General features: G+C 47.6%; 1 protein-coding gene across 1 annotated transcript; it reads left to right on the forward strand.

Annotated features, from left to right (window-relative positions):
- Positions 1 to 114: 114 nt before the first annotated feature.
- LOC113487362 (fibrinogen-like protein 1-like protein) lies at positions 115 to 3,428 on the forward strand. The gene is made up of 4 exons (XM_026861881.1): positions 115 to 127; positions 916 to 1,059; positions 2,016 to 2,078; positions 2,800 to 3,428. The coding sequence occupies exons 1-4, from the start codon at positions 115 to 117 to the stop codon at positions 3,426 to 3,428; spliced, it is 849 nt and encodes a 282-aa protein (XP_026717682.1).
- The last annotated feature ends 8,315 nt before the right edge of the window (positions 3,429 to 11,743 follow it).

The raw sequence follows: 11,743 nt of genomic DNA on the forward strand, positions 1-11,743 counted from the left end.
CCCCCCCCCCCAAAAAAAAAAAAAATTGAAGTTCATTAATGCATTAATCATCCATCATCCCCATAAGTCCTTCAGGGTACTGAAGGTGGGTGGGCAAGCTGTAGACACAAATACATGGAGCTGGCCAGTAAGAAACTGTTGGGGAATGTCCTGATCTGTTTTGGTCCAAAGGAGTCATATTGCTCAGGTTTTCAGTCTCTGGCAGAAACCATCCCTTAAAGCATAGAATGTCCTGGCCCAGACATCAGCTGGGGTGCACCGTCCCTCGGCCTGTCCCTGCAGAAGCCCCCGTGACACGTAGCAGGGTGTGCTGCTGGATCAGTGCCATGCTCCCTGCAGGACGCTCTCCTTCAGGTGTCCCATGCAGCGAGCGGATTCCAGTCCCTGCATGATGCCCTGGTGGGAGGGGGCAGTTCTGGCACTCCCAGGGTATCATCAGCGTTGTGGCCACAACAGCTCCTTTCTTTGCAAGATCTCAGGTCCCTCCATCTTGTTTATCACTGCTAGAGTATCTCCTGGCTATCTTCCGGTAACAGCAGTACCTACAAATCAGCATGCCATCCTGCATTACTCAAGACACACACACTGATGCGGGCTTAACATCTTGATTCTGGGTCCCAAAGAACATTGCTTTAGCCCAGCTGAAGAGGATGACACCACTCTTGGAAGCTGCAAATTTAAACATGTAGGCTGTAGTCAAAGCAATTCTTTCTCTCTGGGGATGTATGCCTTTGCAGGACGCTTATTTTTGGAAGTTGGTCTTTCTACTTCTGCTGCTCAATAAAGCAAAAACATAATTAATGTTGTGGATTTGTCTATTCTGTAAGTTTGTTTTAATTTCTGCTGAATTTAGTTAGCCAGTTCTCTTTCAGAGGGTTTGCATTTCTAGATTCACCTTGTGTCTTCTTTTTCCAGCTCCTCATCACTCCAGTCTTCTGTTCTTTACCTCCGTGCTGGCCCTGCTAGCCCCTCTTCTTGCTCTGGACATTGAAAACCTGGGAAGATTGCATGCAAATTTAGATGAAATTGCTAATCTCCATTCAGGTAAGTCTTATCCTGGTATATGTTTTCTCTCTTACATCCCTTAACTCTGTTCATCCAAACCTCAGGAGCTCTCTTCTCTCTGCACAGAGAAGATGTGGAAAATAATCTCAGGGGAGAGCAGCCCACACTCAGAAATAAAAGGAACGTGATCAAATTTTCCTCCAATTTCAGATCTTAACCAAACATCATGAGATTTCGACGTTCTGAGTTATTGACAAGACTGTATGTAGCAGCTTTTTCTAGAGATCTGTAGATACTCAAGGGAAGACCTTTTCTCTTGCTATCTATAGTCCATCTGTAGCCCTGAAACTTCAGAGAAATTTTGTATAAGTGACCAACCAAAATGCTTTCTGAAGCTTGCACATGGCTAAATGATACAAAAGACTTGTCACACCACTGATAGAGGTCATGTCACTGGAGGCTCTGAGGGAATGTTATATTATGAAGATGGCTGCTGTGATTTCTCTTTAAAGAGAACATCACTATCTTGTATGCTTTGAGCTCCTTTTCTCTCTGATGGTTTCTGAAGTATTTTAAGAACTGTATGCGCACATGAATACCTTCAGCCATCACTGAAAGGCAATGCAGGCTTACAGCAACATCACGGAACAGTTTAATCTTGGTCTGAAACCACACACAGTCTGTTTTCTTCTCGATCCTTCTTCTCTAGCAATATCTCCCTGTACTCATCACTACTATTTGGGTGCACAGTCTGCTCCATGCAACTCTGCAAAGCTGTGATGCTGAGTGGAATAAATAGGCATCAATGACTGCAGCATTACCCTTCTTAGTATCTTACCCCTTTAAAGAGTTTACATATACCATACAGGAAGAAAAATTAGCCCAGTGGCATTGTTGAAGTGCCATACAAAAAACTCAGTGCTGTAAATAATAGCCTATGGAGGCTGGAGTTACCTTTGTGCTGTGGCACAGGGCTGCTCATCTCACTCTTTCTGTTTTTCCCAATGCAGATGAAGGTGGAGAGTCTGTGCGGCTGAGCAGAGCCAGTGACCCTCAGCAGACAGAACACCGCAGTAAGTGCCCCCCAGCACCCCACAGGGAATAAGGAGAGGTGTAGGCAACGAGGGTCCAACAGTGGTGGGTGGGCAACAAGCCTGGGGATAACCCTGCTCAGCGCCTGGAGGCAAGACTTGATGTGCCGCTCCACAGCGCACGCCAAGGCCACTCAGACATCGCCCCATTAGTGGTGATAAATTCACGCTGATCCATGTCTTACAAGGTTCCAGAGGACTCTGAAACAAGTCCTCTCCTCTGCTGAGAAGCTGTGCACAGGGCAAGCAGAGGATGTGCCTCAAAAGCAATGCTTGCTGGGGTTTCACAGCTGGCCACAGGGGTCAAGTGCCAAGGGAATGAGGTTTTCTCCTTCCCAACCCCGGGGATGCAGTGGGTGCCAGGGCTGCAGGAACTGCTCACTTCCTAATTTAAGCTTCTGCATAACTATGAAGTAAGAGCCCTCGCCAAGCCAAGCTTGGACCCCTGTATCATTATGAGGGAGGAGAACATCTAAACTTTGGGAAAGCCTGAGCCAGGAGAAGTAAATTCTATGCTTATATCTTCAGAATATATGCATATTCTCTTAATCCCTGTATTACCCTTACAGAGATTTTCTGCTTTTACACTTACAGTGTAAAATCCCACATAAGCCCATTTTCTAGAAATCCCTCTCACAGGGCCAGACAAGCAGACTGGGGTGCTGCTGTGCCTGTTGGTCCTCCATGTTCTCTCCTGCCCCAGACTGGCCCAAGGACTGCAGCGAGGTCCCTGCTGGCAGCCCCAGCGGCATCTACATCATCCAGCCCACAGGACTGCACCCCATCGTGGTGTCCTGCGAAATGAACGTGACGGACGGGGGCTGGACGGTCATCCAGAGGAACCGGCAGAGCACAGAGATCACCTGGGCCGAGTCCTGGAGCACCTACAAGTACGGCTTTGGGAACTTGCACACCGACTACTGGCTGGGCACTGAGTACATCCACCAGATCTCCCAGCAGAAGGTCTATCAGGTCAGGTTTGTCATCTGGGATGCCACAAACAATGTCAAGTTCGCAGACTACAACCTCTTCAGTGTGGAAAATGAGTCCCAGGGCTACCGGCTGAGGCTGGGAACATACTCAGGGTTGGCAGGGGATGCCATGACCTCAAACAGTGCTTCCACTGTGCATGACAACATGAAGTTCTCTGCGAAAGATCTGGATCATGATACTTACAGTGGGAACTGTGCCTCCAGCTATGGGGGCGGGTGGTGGTACTCGGCATGTTACTCTGTACGGCTGAACGTCAAGGGGGCCATAGCATGGGGCAGCCTCTGCAACGGGAACTGCAAAGCTTCTGCCATCCTCATCAAACCAGCTCCCTACTGCTAGTTGCAATATTGTTTCTTTTCTGTCCAACCTGAGGCTAGTTCTGGCTCTGCAAAGAGATCAAAAAAGGAAAAATGCTAGGCCAAACCTAGTGTCCTCGGGGGTCTTTGCTGAGGTTGGTCATATCATAGCTACTGAAGAAAATAAGGCATTTCCCTTCTTCTCCCTCCTTTAGATTCTCTGTACTCCTCAGCTGTGCCTTTATCCTTTTGTTCAGCATCTGAGCATTTTAATTATGTCAGTAATCAGAACAATCTCTTGTAAAATCTGGAGTTTCTGTAGTGTGGTTGAAACAAAACGTGAAACAGCCTGTCCAGTGGACCTATGTGGCTTTGTAAGTTAATTTATGTCCTTAACTTCAGGCAGACAATGTACTTTTCACTTGCTGAAGATCTTGCTCAAGATATTAAAGTGCACAGTCAAATTCCCATTTTACTGTCTACATTTCAGGCTTAATAGTTGTTAAATTTTCAAATAAATTTGTATTCAAAAAACTGTCTCAGTTGTAAAAGTCTATTTCAAATCTTCAGAATGCTCACAGAGGTTGATGTGTCCTGGTTTTGGCTGGCATAGAGTTAATTTTCTCCCTAGGAGCTGGTACAGCGCTGTGTTTTGGATCTAGTGTGAGAATAACGTTGATAGCACACTGATGGTTTAGTTGTTGTTTAGTGCTTAACCTCAGTTAGGGATTTTTCATTTTCCACTGCTCTGCCAGGGAGGAGGTGCACAAGGAGCTGGAAGAGAGCATGGCTGGGAGAGCTGACCTGAGCTAGCCAAAGGGCTACTCCATGCCATAGGACATTATGCTCAGTGTATAAACTGGGAGGAGTTGGCAGCGAGGGGCCAGTCGCTGCTCTGGCATCGCTCAGCGGGTGGTGAACAACTGCAGTGTGCATCCTTGTCTTTGCTTGGGTTTTATTTCTCTCTCTCTTTTTGGTCTATTAATTTTCATGACAATTACAATTATTATTATTATTTTAGTTTAGTTATTTAACTGTTCTTACCTCAACCTGCAAGTTTTAATCTTTTTTTTTTTTTTTTCTGATTCTCCTCCCCATTCCACTGTGGCGGGGAGGAGCGAGCGAGTGGCTGTGTGGTGCTTGGTTGCTGTCTGGGGTTGAACCATGACAACATGTTACGAGGTTTCCACCATTGAGGCTCAGATTTCCTGTAGGACAGGCATTTGGGACTGCAGGCCAAAAGCACTGCATAAATAAAACTTGAAATACTGCGTGCAGACTTCTGCCTTTGCACACAGGAGTTTTGTGTAAGCATAGGAAATGTCAAAACGTTTTCACTTGTCTCAGTGACATTGAGCTTTAGGTTTTGCAGTCCGTGGAGCTCGCTTCCCTAAGCGCCGTGGGGAGTCCATTGCCTGAGACAGGGCCACGATGACTTCCAAGAGATGGGAAGGGAGGGAAGGCACCATCCTGCCTTCGCTATTTTGAAACTGGGAAGACATTTCAAAGCGTCATAAAATTTCCATATGGAACGACTCGGCTCCTTCAGCTCATCTCTCTGGCACCCACAGGACGGCTCCTCACAGGAGTGGATTTTGCTGCCTCTCAGCCAGTGTGGTGGCTCGCAGGCAGGCAGGGTTGCACACCACCGCTTACCACGGGGTGACCTCCACAGCCACCACCTGCAGGATGAGTCCATCGGTGCCCTAATATTCCCCTGGCAGAAGGAGGTGACCAACATGAGCAAGCCCAACGTGAGCAAGGGAAGCAGCCTGCCCTCAAAAACATCTGCATAACCCCTCGTTCCTGTGCCTGGACCTTCTAACAGCACACCCAAAACACTGCCGGGTGTTTCCAAGAGCTGAAGCACACAAAAGGCTGCAGGCTTAACACAATCGGTCTTAACAAAGAAAGGCAGCAGGCTTAGCACAGTTCATGTATAACTAAAACATCCCAGGAAAGATGATATATGTGAGGTATTTTATGTCTTTAGGGATTTTAAGACTGTACATGAAAGGTGTCATTTGTGAAGGGGGGACTCAGAGCTGAGCAAAGTGGGGAAGCACAGGAAGGGCTCAGAAGAGTGCTGGCACGAGGTATCATCACGTAAGTGAGCAGACCAACATTTACATTGATTTATGTCAGGACTCAACATTACAGCTCAGAAAAGGCCAAAGTCTTCAAGCAGGATCTGTCACCTCTGCCAGGCTCAGGCCTATGGATGCACCAATTCTGTCACTGACTGTCAGCCCACAAATGCAAAACAACATTTTCCACAAAAATCATGGCTTCACATTTTTCTTGACAGGTTTGATATGTTCCATCGTTGAGGGACGAAGCATGTCATGTCAGCAGATGCTGTCCATTCCAGCTTCCAGCCACTGTGGTATGAATGTGTTAAAGCACATGAATTTTCAAGTGTCTTTGGCTCGTGTGATGAGAGCTGTCTTCCTCATTAATGGAGAAGGGCTAGCAAACAAAAATCAGTGAAAACAAGTATTTTATTATCTTATTATGCTTGTGTGGGATTTTTTTACACTACGGTTTTACTGGGTCTGCGTGTCTGCCTTTTAAAGTGGTATTTCTCTCCCTGCCTCCTACCACCTCCTGTTCAAGACCCTTTTGCAGTGAGTCATGAGGTGCATGTGACAGGCAAGAGGAGGCAGCTGCCAGCTCAGAACGAAGACTATACTCAGCGTAGGAGATCATAACTTAAATAAAATGTTCTCAGCTGTCAAACTTGGGAATTTCTTGTTGCATTTAGAAACCTTTTTTGGGTAACTCTTGCCTTAAGAGAGGTTTGGTGACTTTGTGACTAAAGTGGCCCTCTGCTAACGCCCTGCCCCCAGGTCTCCATGGCTGGGTGCCCACCGTACACCGCTGATGTGGTGAGAGGCAGTAGCACCCCCTGCACTATGTTCCTGTCAGCACAGTCCCCTTCCACAGCGGGAAGAAGGATACAGACAGGGTATCCCATCCTTGCTCTTAGTCTGCTTTCACAGAATCACAGAATCATCTCAGTTGGAAAAGCCCCTGAAGCTCCTCCAGTCCAACCATGACCCTCCCCCTGACCGTTCCCAACTCCCCCAGATCCCTCAGCGCTGGCTCAGCCCGACTCTTCAACCCCTCCAGGGATCCCGGGGACTCCCCCCCTGCCCTGGGCAGCCCATTCCAACGCCCAACAGCCCCTTCTGCAAAGAAATACTGCCTAACATCTAGTCTAAGACTTTTGTGCCATATCCTCTTGTAACTGCTATACAGTGTGACTTTTGCCAAATAATACCTTAATTTTTCTACAAATTTTAGGGCTGCTGTGTGCCCTGAGGTCTCCTCTGCTCTCTGGAGGGGCCCAGCTGGCTTGTCCCGTAGTGACAGAGACGTGATATGGCAAGATTGCCCTCTCCAGCAGGGTCCTCTTTCTGGGCAAGCAGGCTAGCACCATTCACCATCAGGAAATGCACTTAAAATGCAAAGGCGATGTGAAAAGCAGTGATTTGAGAAATGCTCAAATTGCTCCTGGTCTCCAGAGGGTGCTCTCGCCCCAGGGTTTGCCAGGCAACCTCCAGCATGTAGGAAGCATTGCAGGCAAGGAGAGCCCAGAAATATTGTCTAAGGAGTCCAGCTGCAGGCTGCAATTTTCTCTTGCATGTTGGTTGCTCTGTCCTACTGCTGCAAGGAGTGCTGAGAGCTGTCAGCAGAGGCTGGACACACAGGAGAGTGGGCCATCTGAGGAAGAAAGCACCAAGAATCACATTGCATGGATATACAGCAGAAAATGTCTTTCCAGGCAGGGGGAATACAATCAGATCTCTTTGAATTAGGGTTTACCAACTTTTCCCAAAGGATTTAATTATTTGGGATGCCACCATCTCTTTTGGAGAAGAAACTGATATTCTACCTTCCCTGAAAAGCTTTTGCCACTTTCCCTTAGGGTTGCCTTGTGATCTGACCCTCTTGCACTTGGCACGTCCCCTCCCTTCAAGTGCACCCCTGGCCCGGGTTCCTCCCAAGGCTGCATCAGGTGATGTCTGTACAAAAACCAGCTCTTGGCACCTGGCTGAGCAGAGGGAAGCACAGCACGGTAAGATTCAGATGTCTCCTGCTGTGCACTCGCCTGCATCTGCCACAAGAGCTCTTGCACACAGGGACTCCATCGCCAGGGTCTCCTCATCATGGGCTGGTGGGAATACTCGGCCTCCTGCCATGGTTAAAGAGGTTGCTTGGTTTTCTTTGTGCCGGTCTGTCTGCCGGGGAACAGAGGTTGTTTCCAGTTCCTAAATTTGCCTTTGGGGGTTGTCTCTCTCCTTCATTTCTCAGCAACCTGGTCAAATCCTGCCCAGATCAATACCTCCAGCTCCATGGGCACCCACACATTCAAGGCAGGCAAAGTCTGCCCCCATCTTACAGGCAGAGAATGCGGAGAAGAGACATACTGTAGGCATGATATGGCAGCACCACCACAACTGGGACTGTCACAGGCTGTGACATCCTCCCCAGCTGGCCTTGCTTGCAGAGGAGAGAGCGCTTCCAGCAGCAGTTGGAGACAGAAACAGGGCCAGATCCCTGTGGTGAGTCACACATCTTCCCATTTTAAGAGCAAAAGCCACCAGTAATCCTGACAAAGCTGTTCTCCTTTGCCTGTTAGCTCTCATTAAGGCTGTATTTCACTTTCACTGCTTGTAATTACAAGCTCCATGTTTCTAGCAGGAATGCTGTGCTTTATCTGACCCTATAGCCACGTGTTTCCCAAGCTGTCCCTGAAGCCCTTTCTGGTGATGTGCAAAGATCATGTGAGGTGACCTCCTCATGTACCTGGCACTTGGCCACACCAAAGGAGAGCTTGCCTTGGCACCTAGACCCTTCAGTGACTTTGGAGTGTGTTATAAGATTAAAGCTTTAAATCCGACCCCTGTAACAGCACTGAGCCAACAGGTTACAAAACTGCACCAGTACCTTCCACTTCAACCTCTTCCAACATCTATTAATGGAGCTCTGGGACAATAATGGCTTCTGGGACAGCTGTTGACATTTTCTTGATTGCAGAAAATCCTAAGAAACAGGCAGCAACAAGCATGCTGTATCTGGTTCTGAGCCATTTGGAGAGTGTGTAGTTTCCCATGAGTGAGCTTTCTTTGTACACAGAGAGTATGTGAACTGTCACTTTTAATAGTTCCAGTCCTCCATCAGTTTATCTAACTCCTTGTTGTGTCCAGACTTCTGGTTTCACAACATCCTGAGATGCCAGGTGCCCGCAGCTCTTGTGTTGTGAAAAGTGCTGAATAACCATTCCTCATTCAGCTCTTTCCTGACACGGGCAGTCCTGATCTATTCAGCCTGTTCTTGCAGGGATGACATTCCCTCTTCTGATCACCCAGTTTCCTCATCTCTGTGACCTTTTCCAGGTCTTCTACATCTTTTCTGATCCAGGCACCAAAACTGCCGATGGCTGTGAGCACCTTCTGGTTTATACAGTAGCAAGTGATGTTTTCTGTTGAAAGCTCTTTCCTTGCCTTGCCATTTCTAAAGCCTTTTTATTTTTTAATTTCTCCTGAACCTTTAGCTGATGTTTTCAGGGAACTGCCTACAATGGCCCTCAGATTGGCCACTTGAACAGTAATGGCTCATTTAGAGCCCACCACTGTTAGGATGTACTTCACCTTAGCCTTATCAACAGTGAACTTCATTTGCCGTTTTATCTCCCACTCACTCTGTAGCCTGAAATCCTCCTGCAGCTTTCTCCAGTCACGTTTATATATGACTGTTCTGAAATGTTTTCTCCACCAGCAGATGTTGTCACCATGCTATTTACCGCCTTTTCAACATCACTTATGAATATGATGACAAATCCAGCCCCAGTACAGATACGTGTAACATCCAACAGGCAATCTCTCTGCACTGAGAAAATTTACCAATTAGTCTTATCTTTGCTTCCCAGCTTTGCAGGCTATTGATCTGTTGTAGCTCAGTGTCTCTGAAAACTCTGTGATAAATCTTTTTAAAAGCTTTTGGATTACACTCTATTGATCTGATCACTGTTGTCCATATACACCACCTCTCCTTCCAACAACTGTAACAGATTTCTGAGCCACAACTTTCCTCTTCCTCAAGTTATTGTATTTATCCATGAGTTCCCATTAATTCCATGTTTATTACAATTTCTACTGCTTCACTAGGTGCAGAAATAAGACTTCTTTCTCTGGAGACCCTTAGATGAGCAACCCAGCCTTTCAAAAACAGACACTATCTGTGCCACCTCCGTTCCCTTGGTAGGCCAGTAACAGGTCACAGCCCACTGTTGGCAGATCAGAAGTGTCCTGGTGGAGCTTGGCAAGGGCTCCCAGGCAACAGTCTCTGCTCCTGGAGGTCTGGAACTATTAATCTGATAGATGAGTTTTGCAATTTCTTTGAGCTTTCTCAATTTTAATTCCTGCCACCAACCGCACCAGGGCTGGGAGGTGCAAAGCCTCTGCACAGTTGCCCCCGTGGCACGGCAGCCTGGGCCTGCAGGCTCCCCACCACCAGCACAGTGGGGCAGTCATGAGGTGCTCCCCCACCCGCCCTCCCAGCCCTTGGCATCCCTGGTGCATCTTCTGCAGAGACTGCAGATGCTCTGGCAGACTTTCCACTTCTGATAGCTGTGAACCAGGTTTTAATATTAGTTTTTGTCTTTCTCAGATTGCTCAGTAAAATTATTTTTGTCCTGCCTTTTGTGGTTTTATATTTCCCTTGCTGAAATTCATAATGCTTTCTATTTTTCTTGTTCTTTGAAGGTGATTTCTACCTTCTGAATAGCATCCAATAGTCTCCTCTCCTCTGTTTACCCCTGTTGGCTCTTTTGAACTTCTCGGTATCTGGCTGTGGTTAACTTGATTATATTTATTCCAAACCTTCACCACAGTGTCTGTAAATGCCCTCTCTACATTTTACCCTTTCTCATGCTCATTTTAACCTCTTTGTAACAGGGTCTCTGTGGATGTTTCCCACTGTTTCTACCCATATGGTGTGTCTGATCTCCCTCAATGTGACATATTCAGGCCACAGCTTTGCTGTTTTCACAATACATTTCTTCTCTCTACCTTATTCCTGGTAGCAATGCTAGCAATTTCAGTCATAGTCCTTTTTTTTTAGGATTTTGAATTTTTATGACTTCAAAGGATCCCCATCTTGAGGGACTAATCTGGGAGCTGTGTGCTCCTCTGCATCTGTTGAATACCCCTCAGGTTTGAGCCCAACCCATCCCCATCCATCACGGTTGTGTCTGCACACACCAGCATCCCACTCTGGCTGGGTCAAATGGAGATCTCCGAGCTTGTGCAGGTCCCATCAACTCTCAGTTTCTTCATCTACTAATAAATCTGATGTCTGTGTCCCAATGCTGTTCTCCTCCCAGACACAGAGGATGTTTCTCCCTGTCTCTGTGCATGGTGTTGAGGTAATTTTGGAGAACTGCTCTGGACCGTGTGACAGTGCATGTTTTGGGACACCTTTAGGACATCCATCCTGTGTTGCACTCAAGACCACAACTCCCTTGCCACACTCTCTCCAAGACCAAGCATCCATATGGCTGTGCCTGACATCACACATTTTAGGATCCAAACAGCCAGTTACAAAACCCCTCAGCACTGCAGCCTGCCTGCTCCTGTGCAGGACCTCTGCTCTGGTCCACCGTCTTCTGGGGAAGGTTCCTCTGCAGGATCCGTCACCCCCTTCCCCAGTCTGGGTGCCCTTTGCCCATGAGATTTCCCTCCTCTGGAGCACAAGAGCTGTTGGACCAGGGATGAGGGAGTTATAATGTCCCTAAAAGCCTCACTGATGTATTTCGCTGCTTCCCTCAGACTACGTCAAGTCTCCTTGCAGCTGGTAAACAGGTGACAAATGATCCTGGGGAAAAACCTGGAAAGTCCCTTTTGCACAGCAGGGCCCTGCACAGAGGAGTGCTCCCAGAAAGCCTGTGTGTCTCTGACATCTTTGCTTCTCTTGTGGCCTGCCTAATTCTTAGTTTCCCAGGACAGTCCCATGTCCATTATTGATATAAAACATCTGCAGACAGTACTTTTAAAATTACTTCTCTCTTCAACATCTAGACAGGCAGCTTTGGACAGGATGACATTGGTCATTCCCCCGTACTCTGCACTGGTGAGGCCACACCTGGAGTGTTGTGTCCAGTTTTGGGCACCTCAATACCAGAGAGATCTCGAGGGGCTGGAGCAAGGGCAGAGGAGGGCAACGAGGCTGGGGAAGGGCTGGAGAATAAATCCTGTGAGGAGCCATGGAAGGAGCTGGGGGTGTTCAGTGTGAGGAGGAGGAGGCTGAGGGGAGACCTCGTCACTCTCTGCAGCTCCTGACAGGACATTGCAG

This window comes from Athene cunicularia, assembly GCF_003259725.1.
Source record: "Athene cunicularia isolate RWA chromosome 19 unlocalized genomic scaffold, athCun1 chr19_part1, whole genome shotgun sequence".
In the NCBI taxonomy this organism is placed as follows: domain Eukaryota; kingdom Metazoa; phylum Chordata; class Aves; order Strigiformes; family Strigidae; genus Athene; species Athene cunicularia.